The sequence below is a fragment of the Vombatus ursinus genome, unplaced genomic scaffold (genome assembly GCF_900497805.2).
Source record: "Vombatus ursinus unplaced genomic scaffold, bare-nosed wombat genome assembly UNPS02014355.1, whole genome shotgun sequence".
In the NCBI taxonomy this organism is placed as follows: domain Eukaryota; kingdom Metazoa; phylum Chordata; class Mammalia; order Diprotodontia; family Vombatidae; genus Vombatus; species Vombatus ursinus.
The window spans coordinates 371,410-390,745 of NW_020954133.1; the positions used below are offsets into that span (position 1 = coordinate 371,410).

The 19,336-nt window shown below is 42.7% G+C and overlaps 1 protein-coding gene across 1 annotated transcript; it reads right to left on the reverse strand.

Moving 5' to 3' along the window:
• Window positions 1–13,632: 13,632 nt before the first annotated feature.
• Window positions 13,633–15,420, reverse strand: LOC114042311 (ubiquilin-1-like). The gene is given in 2 exon segments (XM_027860994.1): window positions 13,633–14,243; window positions 14,643–15,420. Coding segments are annotated over 2 exon segments (1,389 nt in total).
• Between the last annotated feature and the right edge of the window lie 3,916 nt (window positions 15,421–19,336).

Genomic DNA, 19,336 nt, shown 5'->3' on the forward strand with positions numbered 1-19,336 from the left:
GGTGGGCAGAAGGGCTGGGTCGGTGGGGACGCAGCTGAGGGTGGGGGGTATGAGGCCTTAGGGTCTGGGGCAGGGGAGGGGTAAACTTGTAAGGAATTGCCCTGAGAGAGAAGGGGGTCCAGCACACATAACTAAATGACAGAATGCCTTCCCTTTGCAGTCTCCCTTATTCTCTAATAGGCTTCCTACCTGCATGGAGTTGATTCTTTGTAGGGCCGTGGAGGGGCCATAAGGGAGAAGGGGACTTTGGAGACTCAAAAAGGAATTAAGTGGTTGTGGGACAGGGATGGGATCAGCCCAAGGTGAGAAAAGGAATGAAGATGACAAAGGCCTAGAGCCCTGCTCACAAAGAAGCAGAGCTCCCTGCCCAGGTGCACGTACCAGTCAGCGGCGACCCCGTCCTTCCTTTCAGGCAAGCCTCCCTGCATCCCTCATCCTCCCCCAGCCCCAACGGACACCTTCTGGGCTGGAACCCATCCTCCTGCTCTAGCCTATTGTCTGTGATCTCAGTGCTGACATCACAGTCACATGACTTCTTGGGAAGGCTTGGAGCTCTAGGAATTCCCCTCAGCCGTTCTGTCTCCAGGGTTCTTCTCCCCCACAACAGACCATAGAACTGCTCCTCCTCCCCACAGGCATGCTCCTCACAGTCCTCGAGGTTCCCAGATGTCCACGGTCCCAGAGAAAAGCCTAGACCTCATGAAACATGGCCAGAGCTAGAGAAGAGAGCATCTTACTCCCAGCTCATAGGTCACCCATAGCCTAGTTCAGGGATGGAGAACCTGCCACCTGGAGGCCCCTTTGACTGAATCCAAACTTCAGTGTGTAGTTTGGATTCAGTCAAGGGCCTCACTTGAGGACCTAGGGGGCCACATGTGGCCTCGAGGCTGCAGGTTCCCCACCTCTGTCTAGTTCCTTGGGGTTGAGATTGGCATCACTTGGGGTGGGGGGTGTCCTGTGAAGAAATAAGACCCCAGGAAAGAAAGGAGACTGATTAGTCTACCCTGCAGTGGAGAGAGGAAAGGAGGTTGGTCAGCTACTGTTTTTTACCCATATTCCTTTACTAAGCATTTGTCAAAGGAAAAAAACTATTCTTCACAATTAGTGCTGATATGTCAAGGATGCTAAGTGGTTTCCTGTTCAGTTATGGGTTTCAGTAGAAGACATCGGAAGTACTGTTTAACCCTGAGATTTTGGGGATCTGTCCTTCTGTATTTCTTGAACTTCCATTCTGTATTTCTGGGCCAATAAATGTGGACCAAATTTGAAAATGGAAAGAGGAAAGGGAAGCAATATTGAATAGGAAGATAAATGTTGAGCAAAAGAAAGGTTCTCAACTGTTCTCTCTTTCTCCAGGTTTTCCCCCTTCCAGTCTAGCCTATACAGTATAGCAATTTAATCTTTCTGACACTCAATACATATCACATTGAGCCAGTGTGGTGTAGTGGATAGAACTCTGGACTTAGAGTCTTAGAAGACCTAGGTTCAAATCTTGACTCAGAGGAGTACTAGCTGTGTGACCTTAGGCAAGTCACTTATCTGGGCCTCATAGTCCTCATCTACAAAATGAGGGGGCCAGACTTTTCCTCTAAAGTTCCTTCCTGCTTAAAAATCTACACTCTTAAGAACATAGGCCTTCCTGTCCCCACTGAAACCCATAAATGGTTTCCCATTGCCAAAAAAGATAAAATCCTAATCATTTAGTCCAGTATTCAAGCCTCTTCAACTCAATTCAACAAATGTCTGTCTAGTACCCAATATGTATAGCATCTTACCTGTGGGGGTGGAAGGAAGGCAAATTTAGAATAAGCACAAACCTTGGATTCATGGAGCAATGAGTCCACTAAGTGTGTAAGACACACTCATTGATTACTATACACAATAATATATAATAGGTACATTAAGGAGTTGCCAGACAAAATGGTAGGAAGAAGGTGGTTACTAAGTGAGGAATGAAGGAAGGAGTTCCAAGGGAAGTAACATTTGAATTTGGCCTTAAAGGGTTGTTAGAAATTCAATGGAGAGAAAAATCAAGGGAGGACAATCCAAGCCAAGAAAATAGTAAATAAAAGTGGGGGGGGGTAGGGAGGCACAGGGTATATTTAGAAGCAGAGAATAATCTAGTTTGGCTCAGGGGATTAGAGTAATATGAGAAAAGAATGGAAAGGTTAGGTTTGGGCCTGATGGTAGGAGACCTTCAATTTCAGGCCAATAAGTATAGATTTTGCTAGATAGGTGATAAGGATCCATCTAAAATTTTATTTTATTTATAGCTTTTATTTTTACACCAACCTTCATCTTATATCTGTTCCCTTCTCCTACTCAGAGAACCATACCTTATAATGAACTGGAAAAAATAAAGAGAAGAAAAAGTAGTTCACTCAAACTATTCAACATTTGGAGGGGGAAGTTTTGCAGATCTTAAAAAGGACTATATAAATACAAACTTATTATTATTAATATTGAAGTGTTTGAGTTGACAGGACTCATTATTGACTAGATATGAGAGGGAAGGGAGAGTCAAAGATACCACCAATGTTCTGAACATAATAAACTGCATATATCTTGTATGTATCTAGATATTTACGTGTTGCCTCCCCACCTCCACCCTCCAATTAGAATGTATGCTCCTTAAGCTCAGGAACTCTTTTAGCCTTACTTTGTATCTGTACAGTGCTTAGCATAGTATGTAGCACATAAGTAAGTCCTTTTAAATGCTTGCTGACTGACTGAATAAATCAGGGTCGTAGGATAATGTTTTGGGCTAGACAGGGAACTTAAGGGTCACCTAAGCTAACCTTTTCATTGTACAGATGAAGGAACATGAAGCCAAGAGAAGTGATTTGCCTAAGATTATGCAAGTAAATGGTAATTGGGGGATGTGGACAAAAATTGTGAAGTCAGGAGGAGAAGGAAAATTAAAGAGAGAAGACATGCATAAAATGGAAGTGATCTGTAAATGTAATGTAAACACACATACACACACACAGACACACACACATACCCACACACACTAAAACTTTGGAAGGTAACGAGTTTGAAGTTTCAGTGGGACAACCAGGTAGAGATGTGTTATAGGCAGTTATAATAGGAAACATGATTTAGTATATAAGGAGTGGCAGGCTTGCAAATCAGAAGCCACAGCTATAATTATTCTTAGCTATGTGATTCTGAGCCTCAATGTCCTCATCTGCAAAATGAGGTATCCTGTAGTACCAGCTTCACAGGGCTATTTGCAAAGGAGGATATAGCTTAAAATTTAAGCTTTAATTTATGATTTAAGCTTAAGTCATCAATATAAATAAACAGTTATATGGATTGAGAAATTATTATAATATTTATGATCATTTTGGCCAGGAGTTTGGAAAGAGGAGTCAAGGTTAGAGAAACATGTCTGGGTGTTATCGGTAGAGTTTAGTTGAAGTAAATGAGATTGCCAAGGAAGAGAATATAGAGAAAGAAGAGAAGAGGGCCAATAATAGATTTCTGTGGAACTCCCTTATTAAAAGGTCAGAAAGAAAAAAACCACAGGATTATAGATTTAGAGCAGGAGGAGACCACGGAAGTCATCCAGCTTAACATCATTTCTTTACAGATGAGGAAACAGCAGCCCAGGGAGATGATGTGACTTCCCATCCCAAAGGTGGCACAGGTAGTAAGTGGAATTAGTAGGATTTAAGCCAAGCTTCTCTGAGTCCAGCTCCAGGGTTCTTCCCAGTCTTATCATGCTCCCTCATCGAAGACAGATGAACACGTGTTGGTGGAGAGGACAAAGGAAAGAAATTTTCCACCAAGTGCACTCCTTAGGCTGGACTCCATCATGACCATGTTCCTAGGAAATCTTATCACCAGGAAATTCATCATCCTCTGAGATTGCATCAACTTTTCCTATCTCACCTGTAGCCTCAGGGCCCACTTCACCTTCTATGGGAGGGCTGAAAGGCAGAACAAAGTACTCCTTCCCAAGCTTTCATGTAAAGAGATCTCCCAAGCCAGCCAACTCTTCATTTTCCACCACCTGCACTTTTTGGAGTGGATTCTTTCTCAGCTTCCCCCAACCCCTTTTCAGCTTCCTTTGGTGGTTATCTTCCTCCATTGGGTGTTTACCCCAAGCATGTGAAGTCTTCCCCTGTGGAATGGGCAGATGAGAACAATTTGTTCCGATGGCCTTGAAGGCATCTGAAGCAGGTGCTGTGGAACACTTAGAACTTGGTCAAGCAATGAAGATGTTAAGGTCATCCACTGCATCCTGAGCCATCATCAGCCATCCTGACCTTTGTCTTGTCACTGGACTTTGATAATTCTGGAAGAGAAAGTGAGGCTGATGACTTTGTGCAATTCTGCCTCACTTAAATCCAATTTACTCATGAGTCAAGACATCAACCTGTGATGTCATCGATCCTCTTCAAACAGAAGAATAAATAACATCTTCCCCCATTAGATTATGAGTTCCTTAAAGGAAATGGCTTTTTTTCTTATATCAATCAATAAATTTATTAAGGTAGCTGGAGATGCAAAAAGAAGCAGAAAACAGTTCCTGCCCCCAGGGAGCCTACAGTCTAATGGGGGAGGGGGGACAAAATGCAAACATATATACAAAGCAAGCTATATATAGGATAAATAGGAAATAATTAGCAGAAGGAAAGCAATGGAATTAAGAGGAGTTGGAGAAGGCTTTCTGGGGAAAGTGGCATTTTAGGTGAGACATAAAAGAAACCTGGGAGTCAGTAGTTAAAGACAGGGAGAAAGGAACAGGGGACAGCCCAGGAAAATGTTTGGGCTAGAGAGAGGGAATGTTTGTGGAAGAGCCAAGAGGCAGCTGCCACTGGATAGAAGAGTATGTTTTGGGGAATTAACTGTAAGATTTGGAAGGTAGATAGGACAGGATTAGGTTATGAAGGGCTTTGAACACCAAATAGAGCATTTTGTATTTGATCCTGAAAGCAATAGGAAGCCACCAGAGTTCATTGGGGCAGCTAGGTGGCACAGTAGATGGAGTTCTGACTCGGAAGTTAGCAAGACCTGAGTTCACATCTGGCCTCAGTCCTTTACTAGCTGTGTGACCCTGGGCAAACAACTTAACTCTGTTTGCCTCAGTTTTCTCATCTGTAAAATGAGCTGGAGAAGAAAATAACAAACCACTCCAGTATCTTTGCCAAGAAAACTCCAAACAGGGTCACAAAGAGTTGGATATGTAAACTGAGGCACAAACCTCATGGGACCTGGATCCTTTTTTCCCAAAGGGAAGAAAACTGGAAGGAGACAGTGCTTGTAAAAGTCAAGAATGATCTTTATTTAGCAGGTACAAACATTACATGGTCATGTGGAGCAGACAGCCTCGTGATGAAACAGTTCAATTTGGGAAAGCATGTGGAGGGGTTTTATATTATTTTCAGACAAAGGGAGGTGGGAAATGAGCTGATCCAGGGAAAGAAGGGACAGTGTTATGGACTGAGAGTACCAGGCATGAAGGAAGCAAAGGGAGAGAGTTCCAGGAAGAAGGGCAATGACCTCTTGGTACATTGAGATAAGCATAGTGATGCAGAGAATCCAAGCCTTAAGTATAGACAAGAAGCTGAGTGGCATGTTTAGAAAGTCCTGAGCAAAGTTTTGAGTCTGCAGCTTCTGCTCAAGGTTGCCCTTGAGCTGATCAAGGCTGGTTCTGTGGTTTCTGGCAGCTACAGGCATTTCCAAATTTGGCTAGAGTCCACTCGAGAAGGATCACTGGTGTGTCACACAGTCCTGAGCCTCAGAAATCCTTCTAATTGATTGGTTGTTATGTAACTCCATTGTCCTGCATTCCTGTGGAGAAGGAAGGTTCTAACTTGTAGTATAACATCATCACAGAGCCCATGTTAACAATATGACTGAAAAGACTAAATAGCAGCAGAGTTTATTGAGGGAGGGGTGGTGGTGGTGGTGGGGTGTGTGTGTGTGTGTGTGTGTGTGTGTGTGTGTGTGTGACATGATTGGACCTGTTCTTTATGTATCTCCAGTGCTTAAGCCCAGGGCCTGGCACATAGTAGACACTTAAAATATTTATTTAGGCAATTAAGGTTAAGTGACTTGCCCAGGGTCACACAGCTAGTAAGTATCAAGTGTCTGAGGTCACACTTGAACTCAGGCCCTCCTGACCCCAAGGCTGGAGCTCTATCCACTGCACCACCTAGCTGCCCCACTTAAAATATTTATTGACTGATCCGGGTGATAGGAGAACCCAAAAAGAGTGATGTTAATTAGCTAGTCTAGTCTCCCTACTATCCTGCCTCCCCCATTCCTAGGAAAAGAGTAGTAGCTTCATATCCCTAACTCTCTGTCTCCTCCAGATCAGTCTTTGTAGGCTGAATATGCCTATAAACTCTTTAAATTTTTTTGGCAAAGATTTGTTCTTTTTTTATGACTGGGAGGGGTTGTAGATTATAGATGAATGCTAATGAATTAATTGTTTTTAGTTATCTTCTTTTGAATTCAAGAAGCCAAATCCAAGGGAACCTGTTCAGAACTAACAGTACTCTATTTTGGAGTCTTAGATATATGGGCCAAATGGAAGCTGGACTATCATTTGTGATTTCCTAAAGGATAGAGTATTAAGAAGGCAGTAGAGGGCAGGAAAAGTAGAGAGACCTAGCAAGCCTGGGCAAAATAATAAAGATGGAGTGTATAAAAACTAAAAACATTCTTATTTGGGGCCATGGAGGAGCTGGGTGCCTCGACACAGATCTGAGATCTGATGAATCTTGGTGATGTCTCTGAGACTAGTTAGTAAGACCAGTTTGGGAAGCACCTATCTGAACTGGGTAGAGACCTTTAAAGGTACTTTTGGTCTGATGCAAGCCTATTACAGTTATTAGTCTTTTTCCCTTGTGAATAAACCATAGAACAGAGATTTTTAGAAGTGAAAAGTATTCCTAGTTCAACCTGTACATAAATCAAAATCCACTCATTAAAACTACTAACCAGTGATCATCCAGCTTCTACTTGAAGAACTCTAGTGATGGGAAACTCATTACCTACTTAGGCAGCTCAATCCATTTTGGGAATAACTTGAATAATATTATTAGGAAGCTTTTCCTTTCTGTAAGCCAAAATTTTCCTCTCTGCATTTTATAGTCCAGAATGTGGGCTAGGAAGAAAACAAAAACAAAAACAAAAACAAAATAACTTGATATCTGAATGTACTATTGGACTAAATTACCTCCCTCCTCTCTCAATTCTGCTTCAGGCTAAGCCTGAATGATCAGCCTCCATTCTGCCATAGACTGAATAATAAAAAACTACCTCAAGTTACCTCTATCCTACTCAGGTAGTATACATAAAACATTACTACACAAGACTCCACAAATGTTGCACCCAGCAGACAACTAGGGACTTTCCATTTATCTATTTCTTACCTAATAGTTTTGATGATTGCCACTTTATAGTTTGAGGTCTAGAAAAGCTATCCCCCCCATTCATTACTACCTCTTTTCATCATTTCCCTTCATATTCTAGACCATTTTGCTTTTCCAAATGAATTTTACTATTATTTTATCAAGTTCTATAAAGAATCTCCCTTGATAACTTGATAGGTATAGCATTTAAAGTATAAATTAACTTTGGTGATATTGTTACTGTTATTCTATTGGCACAGCCTATCCATGAGCATCACTTTTGCTGTTTTAAGTTGTTCTTGGCTTCTTTAATGAGAACTTTGCAACTGAATCTATACAAGTCTATTCTATGCCTTGGTAGGTTGAGCCCCAGATATTTTAAGACTGCTAGATACTTTCTGGACCAATTTTCTAATAGGGATGAACTATATCCTATTAATACATTTAAAGGCCGTAAGTGGCACAGTGGATAGGGCACTGGGTTTAGAAACAGGAAAATCATCTTTCTGAGTTAAAATCTGACCTTGAACACTTACTAGTTATGTGACCCTGGGCAACTCACTTAACTCTGTTTGCCTCAGTTTCTCATCTGTAAAATGAGCAGGAGAAGGAAATGGCAAACCACTACAGTGTCTTTGCCAAGAAAACCCCAAATGGTGTCACAAAGAGTTGCATACAACTGAAATGATTCAACAACAACAACAACAACAACAACAACAACAACAACAAAGATTACATAGTACTGTTTATTGGCTGTGTACTCTAAGCAAGCCTGAGAAAGCTATATAAGCCAAATATGTACCTTAGGCAGCTGAAGCTACTCCCAGGAAGCAGTCTTCTTTTGTTCCCTACTAAATTTCTTTTAGTTTGTCTACTTACTTTATTTGACTTCCATTCATGCAGACCTGCTGATAAGTGAGGTTCTCAAGGAACCTGGGCTGAGATCTTCTCTACCAGCAGTTTTAGGGGGAGATAGAAATGAGAGAAGATGAGACCCAGGGATGGTGACAGTAGCAGAGGAAAGGCCCTTCGGGATTGGTCCAAGTTTCAAGTCTTCTTCAAGCATCGAGACATTTCAGATACTACTGGCTTCCAGCTTTGAGAGAGAAGATGGAAGAGGCCAACCCAACTTCAAGTGCTGGTGGAAGACTCAAAGGAAACTCTCACTTGGAGAATCTCAAAAGGGGCTGGCTAAGGCTGGAGCTCTCTTGCCTCTCGCTGATTCTGCTTTGCCCCTCATACAGAGCAGGGCCTTCATCTACACAAAGGAGAAAGTCCCAGACCAATGGGCTTTGGAACAGGGGTTGCATAGGAATACGTACCTCCCAGGGATGTTGTAAGGAACAAATAAGATGACATTTGTAAAACACTATACAAACTTTTAATCACTCTATAAATGCTAATTATTATTATTATTATTAGTTCTGTCCTCTGGGTCAAACAAGGACAAGACATTCCTCTCTCACATGATAATCCTTCCCCAAAAAGCCATCAATAAACTGCTTATAAATTCATTTGGGACCTGAGGGAGAAGATGAAAGTCTAAGTATATCTTTAAGTCTTCTCTTCTGAGGTCTTCCCTTCTTTATCACTAGATCTTCTAGATATGGGTCCCTCTCACCACAGATCCATTGGTCTTTCAACTATACCACCCCTTTTCTTGAGCTCTGTTCTATCATCCAACTTTCTACAGTTTTCCATTTATGCCCTCTCTGCCTTTCTCTATCTCCCCAACTCCTATGATTGTGAACTACTCCACAGCTCCATAAAAATATTCTCTCCTCCCATTTGGGAGTCTTCCCTCTCTTTCTCATCTATCATAGCCCCATACATCTCCCTTCCCGAATTATTGCCTCTTTCTCCCTCCATCCCCTCCTGACTCTCCCATGTCCTCCTCACTCTTCCCTATCCATCCTTACATTCCCCTCCCCTACTGCCACTTACATCTTGGATGGTTCTTCCTAGTTTCTTTCATCTTTATCTCAGGTCTCAAATCTCTACCTCAGGTCTCAGGTTAGAGGCAATTTATTGATGGTTCTTTGGGGATAGAGGTCTCAAGTATTACCCCTCTCATATCTACTACTTAGAAGTGACACTGAATTACATAGGGGAAGGAAATCTGACAGCTTAGAAATCATGCATCCATGGGCTCTCTGATCTAGATAGTACTTCAGTACTTTCATCTGGTCTAACCACCCTACCCCTTTTAAATAGACCTCTAATTTCACTGGTACAGGGAGGAAATCTCCTCTACCAGTGCAAAGCATCACCTGCTTTAAAATTTCTTTAGAGTTACCTAGAGCACTAAGAAGTTACTTTCTTCATAGGGTCACACAGCCAGTATGTGTCCAGGGAGGAATTGAACCCAGGTCCTCTGGACTCATAGGCTGGCTATCTCTCCACTCCACATTCCCATCTAACCCCATATTCCATATGTGATGCCTCACATCCAGATCTGTGTTTCCATTAGTGTAAGGAACTCCTGGTAGGGGAACTTTTTCCATAGACACAAATTAGTAATTCACATCTAAGAAATAACCTTTACAATATCCCTAACAAGTGAATAGTTATCCAGGCTCTGTTTAAAGACCTCCATGATGGGAGACCTATCTCCAAAGACAATACAATTCAATACAGTCTGCATCTGGCCCTTAAAACTCTCAAGTACAGCCAGAACCAGATAATGTAATTAGGAAATGTTTAACAAAATAAATAAAAATGCAATACAAATAGATAATGTTAATTTGTGGTTTTCTAGGTCAATATGCCTATATGGAAGCACAGGTAACTGTAGAATTGGGATCCTCCAAGTCCAAATCCAGAATTCTTTTTACTTTACCTCCTCCTAATCATCTAATCCTTTTTACAGATGAAGCAAATGAGTCCTGGAGAGGCAAAGTGATTTGTCTGATGATACAACTAATGATCTAAAGAGTTGGGATTAGAACCCAGATCTCCTGACTAGTAGGAATGCCCTTCCCACTGTGTTATTTAGCCTCAGTATGTGCTCATTTATTCATTCATAGAGATCACAGACTTAGGAGGAATCTCAGATGATAGGAAACCAAACCATGCAAGTATCACTTAAAGAAACTGAGGATGTTGTGGTAGAGTTGTACTTCCCCTCCAGGATGTCTCTTATGCTGGATAGGGTACTGGAGTTAAGAGGAATCACAGGATCTTACCTGAAAAGATGTGAGTAAGACTGTCCCACGGGGATGCCTCCGGACTCTGCAACTAGAATCTCTCAGTCCTTTTATCTCCATCATTTCTCCAAACACTCAGATCTCACCTTTGTCCGTCCTAAAATGAGAGAATATCAGATTCGAGGGGATATTAGGACTTATTAAATCCAATTAATCTTTTTCTACAATTAAGATGAGGAAATAAAATCCATAGAGGGATAGTAAATTGTCCAGTCACATAGTAAGTCAGTGGCAAAACCAACTATAAACTGAGTCTGAATTCCCAGGTTCAGGGAATGTTACATTACATTACTCTATTACATTTATTACATCTAATTCCTTAAGATAAGTGGGTGCTACCACTGGAGATGGGAGAGAGAGGAGCAGAGAGCCCTGCCCTGGTTCCCTTCAGCCAACATATAGGAATATAAGAGTACTAGACCTAAACTCAGGAGAAATCTGGTCCTACTCTCACTCCTGGCATTTAAGAGCTTTGTGGCCATGGGCAAAAGTCACTTCATCTCATTTGTACTGAGCTCACAAGGTCACCATGAGTATTAAATGAAACAATGGTTATAAAGCACTTTAAACCACTAATGTACTATAGAAATATCAGCTATTAATATTATTCCTGCCTTCCTCCATTCCTTAAAAAAAAAAACAGTTATGAGGATGGGACAGATAGACAGGCACATGGTAGGTTAATAAAGGGCCATGAAGGATATTGTAAACTGAAGACAAGCATTCATTAAGCACCTACTATGTGCCAGGCACAGGGGAGATACAAAGACAAAAGTGAAACTTGGCCCCTGCTCCCAACAGGTTTACATTATGGCGGGGGGGGGGGGCGCAGTAAGCAGAGGGGCAGAGATGACATGTATTTATATCATTAGACTCTGAGCTTCTTGAGAACAGAGATTGTCTTTTGCCTTTCTTTTTGTCCCCAGTGCTTAGCAGTGCCTGGCATATGGTAGCCACTAAATAAATTCATAAATACAAAATAAATACCCGGTAGCTTAGAGAGAGAAGATGCAAGAAGTTGGGATGCATCAGGCGAGCAAGAGGTGTCTTGGCTGAGTACATCTACTGGGTAGTATGAATAATAAAGGTCATTAGTTAGCCCCTGAAAGAAAATTGGAAATATTCTGCCATTCCCTGCCCCCTCACTCTGGGTTGTGGAAATTCTTTGGGAGACTCTGCAGTAGTTGTGGGGAAGCCACAAGGAAAATATAAGGTGAGAGTATAGGGAGTTGGGAGAGTTATACCCTCTACTTCATCCATAATGAGGAAGAGGATGGGCAGGAAGTCCTCTAAGGCAGAAGGCCAGAGTAGAAGATCAGTGAGGCCTAGAGAAAGCTTCTGCAGAAGGAAAGTAAGTGAAGGGTTAATGGATCACAGCTTAGCCTTTGTCATTCATTTTAGGCAACATAAAAACTTGATTTACAAGTCAGACATGTTAGGGATCCAGGAGGAATTTAAACTCCTTTTTAAATAGCCTATCTCTCCCTTTCATGAAAAAAAGGACTTCCCTCACTGACATCTCATTTTCACACAAGCAGGGGATCCATGGGCTCAAATGAACCAGGTTTTCCTGGATGAAAAACTCTAACTTCTTCAGGACACTGGCTCTTGACGGCCAGCTTCCCACTCCATTATAATGTGGGATCAGAGATTCGTGACTGAAATTTGCTTGAACTGCAATATCTAAGCTATTTTTACCCCTCAATTCCAGGCCCAGATCCATCCCCACCTGTCCCAGGAAGGTATTTGCCTTTACTCTGTCCCTCATTGATCTATCCTTTCTCTGCACTCCTAAAGCATAAGAATCATAGGATCTCAAATTTGGCAGGGTTTTCTAGCCCAGCCTGTCCCTGTAGTAATTCATGCTAGTTCTTGTGATCATTGAGCATCTAAGAGCTCACTGCCCTACTGCCCTAGGAAGTCCTGGGAATGGCTGTTGTCAGTGGACAGATTTTCTCAGGAAAACTGCTAGCCCTGTCCTTTCTGTCTGTCTTCTTCAGGCGTGATTTCCACCCCCTAAAGGCACTTGACTTCTTCTCCTGGTCTTCCTGAAAACAAAGCTAAGCACAGGACTTGACCCACGGTAGCCATTCAAAAGATATGAGCTGATTTCAATTGAATTGAACTAAAGTGAACAGGGGGTAGGGTCTGAACCTATGATTTCATTGGTGTAGGGAACTCCTTCCCCCAATGAAGACCAGCACCTTCATGCCACACATAGTCTTAGGGAGCTATCTAGAATGATGAGAATTTAAATGACTTGGCATACAGTCAGTATGTTAGAGACTGGGACTGGACCTTGATCAGACATGATCTCTAGCTTTAAGGCCAGCTCTTTACTATAACCACAATGGCTCTCCAAATGGGTAATGCAGATGAGATGCAGTGGGGATGTAATTAACCGCTTGTGTTAATTAATTCGCATATCCTCATGAATGCATTTGGATGGTTGTGTGCACATAGGCCCATGATGGACATGCATATGGACATGTATGTGGAAGTTTGTGTGTGATTGTGAGCATCATTGTACATATGCTCATGCATGCATAAATTCACTTAACCTGTATAGGCTATGTGATGAGCAAGGGGAGGGGAAGAGAGGAAATGTTAGTCTGGGCATTGATTTAAAACTCATTCTCCTCTAAGCAAGAAGCAACATGGAATCGTACCTAACTTGCAGTTGGAGGAATTAGGTTTGAGTCCTGTCTGTGTGGCTTTGGCTAAGTCGCTCAATATCAGATTCTCGGTTTCCTATAAATGAAAGGATTGGACTAGGTCATTTCTCAATTCCTTTCCATTTTGATATCTATGATCCTATGACCAAACACATGTTCTAGGGCCACTGCCATAGTCACTCCATGGGGAAAACTCTGGGCCAAACCAGGAAACAAAAGCCTCCAGAGCCAGTTAAGTCATGTGTAGCCATCACACTTTATTTCCACTGTGGCCAATGGTCAGTTGTTCCGTAGGGAAAGGATCTAGCTGTTTTTTTCACGTCCCAGGACAGGCAAACCTGGGGGAAGGGGCAGGGAGACATGAGGAGGGGTACAAGACAATTAAGATGCCTGTGACCGCTTGAGCCTCCGGACAGCAGCACTGGTGTCCCCTTCAGTGGCGATCAGAGCCTGAAGGTTGGCATTATGGTTCTGGAAACCCATGGCTCTCAGACGCTCCATCTGGGGGCGGAAGCGGACTTCGGGAGGCTGCATCTGCTGGGAATAGCCTCCAGCGAGAGCCTGAAGAAGCTGCAGGATGGCAAGGGGCTGGTAGCGGGTTTCAGTCTTGCCTCTGCCTGGGAGGACAGAAGTCTCCTTGCCCTGAGCCCCTGCTGCAGCTGTCTCAGTGAAGGCATTCCTTCCCAAGCCCCACAGGTATGGGGTAAGCCATGGCCGCAAGGCTGGAGCTTCTGTGGACAGCATCCGTAGGCCTTGTTCAATCTGCAGCAGTGCCTGAGATGCTTTGGGGTTTGCCAGGGCCAGCAGCAGGTCCGATAGCTGCATCTGCTGCAGAATGGTGGGCAGCTGTTGTCGCATCTGCTCGTAGAGCTGAGGTGATCCCATGAAGAGCATCATCTGTGCTGCCAGGTGTAGGTTCTGTACCAGCAGCTGCAGCATGTTTCCTGTAAACAGCGTCTCAGAGTGCATCTCTTCTTGCTGCTGGGGGTCATCTACCTTATTCTGGAAGGCCTTGTCTATCTTGTTCTTCTCAGGAGACTCTGAGCCGGACAGAGCAGGGATGCCTTGGATGCTACAGGAATGTGCCCGACCTAGACCCTTGAACATGGCAGCCGGGGCACTGGCCATGGCAGCAGAAGTAGGAGTAGGAGAAGCAGGGCCACTGTGGGGAGGGCCCTGGGAGGGACTGTGCATGACATGGGGCAAGGGTGTTGAATCCTGCTTCTCTGGGCAGTTACTTCTGGAGGTGCCTCCACGGGATGAAGCCCCATTCATGAGCTCAGAGAAAAGATTCTCCCTCAAAGGATCCTGGATACCACTGAACAATGAATCAGGGAGGTCTGTATAGCTCCGCCCCAGGGCATTGTCCCCTCCGGGGTTTGTCTCATTACCCCAGAACCCTTCCGGGGTCCTTGGCATATCTGGTCTCTGAATCATCTCCTGCATCATGGCTGGATTCCTGGCCAGGTCAAGGGTATGCCACAGAATCTCTGAGTTGTCAAGGATGTGGCCTACCTCAAGATTCTGTTTCATCAGCTGTTGAACTTCAGGGTGGTCCATGATCAACTGCCTCATCAACTCAGTGTTGGAGAGAAGTTGTTGGATCACTGGACTCTCGAGCATCTGAGCCATCCTCTCTGGAGTGTGCGTAGCGTGTGGCTGTGGAACCTGACATGGAGCTTTGGGCTTCTCAGGCCCAACGGCTGGTACAGAGGGCAGTGTGTTTCGGTTAGGGCAGCTGGGCTGTCACCTCCCACTGCCCACTACTTTTCCTATTCCCTCTCGAGGGAAAGACTCCAGGGCAGCTGGTGCATGGGGCCCCGAGAGCTGGGATGGGGGGCCACTCTTAGACTTGATGACCAGATGGACTGTGTAGCCATCCAAGATACCCCTCTGGTACAGAGTGTCCTGATCTTTCAGGATGCGGCCCACAAAGACCAGCACTAGCTGATCAACATTGCACTTGAATTGGGCCGAGATGGACTCTTTGAATTGACTTACGGTAGTATCGTCCGACACCACGAATTCCTTTTGGGTATTCGGCGTCTTCACCAACACCCTGATGATGCTTGGGGAGACATCTTTGCCTAAGGACTGGTGTGAAGTCTGCCCATTCTGGGCCATCTGCACAGGAACTGGAGCTTGGGAGTCAGAGGTGGTGTGGGGCATGGGGGCTGGTGAACAGGCAGGCAGGGGTGAAAGGGGTAGGGGTGGGTGAACGTGGTGACTGACCCCGTCTCAGATGATTACTACTCAGGCTGCTGGGTCTGGGTATCGCTGGGTTCTCTGAGTGTTAGGGACGGGGTGTAGGCTGGGTGTTTATGAGATGTTCTGTCACCCACCCCAGCTCTCCAGACGTGGCCTGGTCTGGCTACTGGCTCATACTTGGTGCAATGTGAGTCTGGGTATTTTGCCCCCCCTGTCCCTGCCCTGCCCCCACAGGGCAAAGTCTCTCCATCCTAGGGACATTGTGAAATCATCCTTGACCTCATAGTTCTAGCAGGGGAGGGGCAGGATAAAGGGATGCATCTAGGAAGAAAGCAAAGAGAGAGCTTTGGCCACTCTAAGTCACTGTCATCAGGAACTATATAAAGTAAGGCAACAATGAGATAATTCAAAAGAAAAATCCTCACTCTGGTCTAAATAAGATCATTCAGTTCTGTCTCTTGAATTTCTACCACCCTTAAAAAGCCGAACTCAAATGCCACCTCCTCCATGAACCCTTCCCTGATCCTTTGGTTTGGTAATGTTTCTCTTGATCCATCCTCACCTCTCCTCACCCCTGACATACACTTTAAAATACCCCTAATGCATTCCCTGAATATTTTCTTACCGCTACTTGAATCATCTCTTTTACCCACTATGGCCTTGTAATTTCCTTCAAAATAGGGACCATATCTTATTGGAACTTTGTATTTCCCTGGGGGTCTATCAGTGTTTGGATTAATGTATATTGCATTGCATTGCATTGCTTTAAATTATTGTATTATGTTACATTGCTTTATAGTATTGTATTATTTTATACTGCATAGCTTTAGAGTAATATATTGTATTATATTGCTTTATAGCATTGTATTGTATTGCTTTAGAGTAATATATTGCATTTCATAGCTTTATAGTATTGCTTCGTCTTACAGTATTATATTGCATTGTTTTACAGTAATATATAGAATTATATTGTATTGCAATATTTTATTGTATAGCATTGCCCTGCTTTACAGTATTGTAATATTTTGCATTATTTTAGAGTAATACATGGTATCATATGACATTGCTTCACAAGATTGTATTGTATTGCATAGCTTTTCAGTATTGTTTTGCATAGCTTTAATGGGATGTATTGTATTACAATGCTTCTCAGCATTGTATTGTATTGTATAGTTTTACACTATTATATTACATTGTTGCATTGCTTTTTGGTGTTGTTATTTTACTGCATATCTTTATAGTATTGTATTGCATTATGTGACTTTTCAGTGTTGTATTTGGAAGTTTTACAGCATTGTAATTCATTGCATGGCCTTACAGTGTTGTATTGTGTTGTATAGCTTTACAATATTGCATTGCATTGTGTAGCATTTCAGGATTGCATTGTATTGCATTATTTTACAGTATTGCGTAGTTCCATGGTATTACATTGTATTGCATTGATTTACAGTATTGTATTACGTAACTTTTCAGTATTTAATTGTATTTTGTAGTTTTGCAGTATTCTATTGCGTAACTTTACAGTATTGCATTGCATTGCATTGCTTTATGGTATTGTATTGTATTGTGTAGCTTTACAGCATTGTATTGCATTATGTTGTATTGTTCCTATCCTATTACATCTCTCCCCCTCCAAGCAGGTTGGTCTGTTCTGCTCCCCAAACTAATGAGATTGCTCTCTTACAGAAAACTTCTGTATTATAGCACCATAAGATAATATATTTAGAACTGAAAGGGGAAGGGGAAAGGAAAGGACTAAGCATTCATGTAGTGCCAACTATGTATCTGGCACTATGCTTTACAGATATCATCTCATTTGATATTCACAATGACCTTGTGAAGTAGATACTCTTATTATCCTTATTTAACAGTTGAGGAAACTGAGGCAAACAGAGGTCACCCTCACCCAGGGTCACACAGATAGTGAGTGTCTGAGATGGACTTTTTGCCCGTCTTGGAGTCTTCCTGATTCCAAGTACAGTTAATTACTAGACATTCAACTCTGTGCTCATAAAAACAAAACAAACAAACAAAAGCTTAAGCCCTCTACATAGCTGGGAGATTGTGTAACTTCAAATCATCTGTAAAAAGCTGATCACTTTATAACCTGCCTTAATGGTTCATCTGTTTTCACAATACAATAATTAATCTAATGGACAGCGAGGGCGTTTTAGTAGTTAAGAGCTGGTTTGCCAGGGATAAATCAATTACTGCTGACCAATACAACAAAGGGCCCAGCATAGCACTCTGATGTTGATCAGTGTGATGTGGCACATAGAACACCAAAGAGAGATTTCTTTACATTGAAAAGATGCAGATAAGAAGCAAGAAGGTCATTCATCCTCCAATGAGATCAAAGACTGAATAGAAACCACTGGAAAATCATTTTAAGGTGTTGGACCCTAAAGTGTTGAAGACCATGAATAAAGGCTCGGGCAAAAAGCTTAGGATGAGTTAAAAGTTCTATTTCTGTCAAAGTCTAGAGCTAGAACTGGGATTAAATTAAGTAGTAGTTGGTAACAATTGCAGATCAATGAAAAAAAAAAACCTCCGTATTAGTTTTCTTTGAATCTTATTGTTTTATTATTACAAATATACTTAACTATTTAAACATGTTACAGATTTTAATAAAACGTTTCTTTTTGGGGGGGGGGTAGCATAAGTAAGTGGAAAAGCAAGTTAAATTTTCTCTCTCTGTTCAGACCAGGAGGCTATTAGCCCAAGTGCTACTTTCCAACAGGTGATCCCTTACCCATGAATGCCTAGGAGGGAGTGTCTATGAGGTACTTAACTATCTTTGAAAATCTAAGCCATTCACTTAGAAATCCCTAGACAAGGAGGATTTGACATCCTCCCTCCCCATCCTAACAAGGTCAAAATGTGTGTTCCTGTATCTATAAGAGGCATTCTTAGTATCCTCTGAGTATAAGGAGCAATTATTTTGAGATTCAGACAGTAGCACAGTAGGATATTTCCAGTGAAGTGTTCCCCTGTTACTCTTGGAGACTTGGTTTCCTCATTCGTAAAGTGAAGATGATGATCCCTGTTACCGCCTCCCATACAATTACTGCTACAGGGCCATTGTAAGAAAGCACACCATAGTATGTCAGTGTGGCATAGTCATTACAGAACTGTGAGCTGTGATTGTTACTCTGACCCCCTGAAGTCATTCTCTGCATGTGGCCTACCTTAACACTCACCCACAGCAGCCTACACTCTAGAATTCTGAGTCTAAGAATTATAGACTTTAGATTTACAGATCCTCTCTAAACACACTAACCTTTCCAGAATCCCTTCATAATTTTGACAGTGCTGACCTCCTGACATATCCACCCTGTCTCACTGAGGGTCTGGTGCAGGAGTGGGCTCTAGACAGAGTCCCTGGACAAGAATCCTTTCATGTTCACCTAGGAGACACTGCCACCACCTTGGGGTAGGCCCTCATCACCTCACACCTGGACTATTGCAGGCCCCTTCTCATTGGATTCCTTGCTTCAAGTCTCCACTCCAGTCTGCTCTCCTCTCTGCTGTCAAATTGTTTTCTTAAAGTCAAATTGATCTTCTTAAAACACAAGTCTCATCATATCATTCCTCTAGTCAGTCAACTGCAGTGTCTCCTTATGACTTGCAGGGTCAAATACAAAATCTTCTGTTTGACTCCTAAAGGCTTTCATATCCTGGTCTTTTCCTTCCTTTCCTGTCATCTTATGCTTTACTCCTCTTCATATACTCAGTGATACCCTGACACTGCCCTCCTTACTGTTCCTAGAACATCTCCCAACTCAGAGCATTTTCACTATCTGTCCCTCATCCCTGAAATTCTCTCCTTCCTTATCTGTCTCCTGGTTTCTTTAGCATCCTTCAAGAACTTGACAAA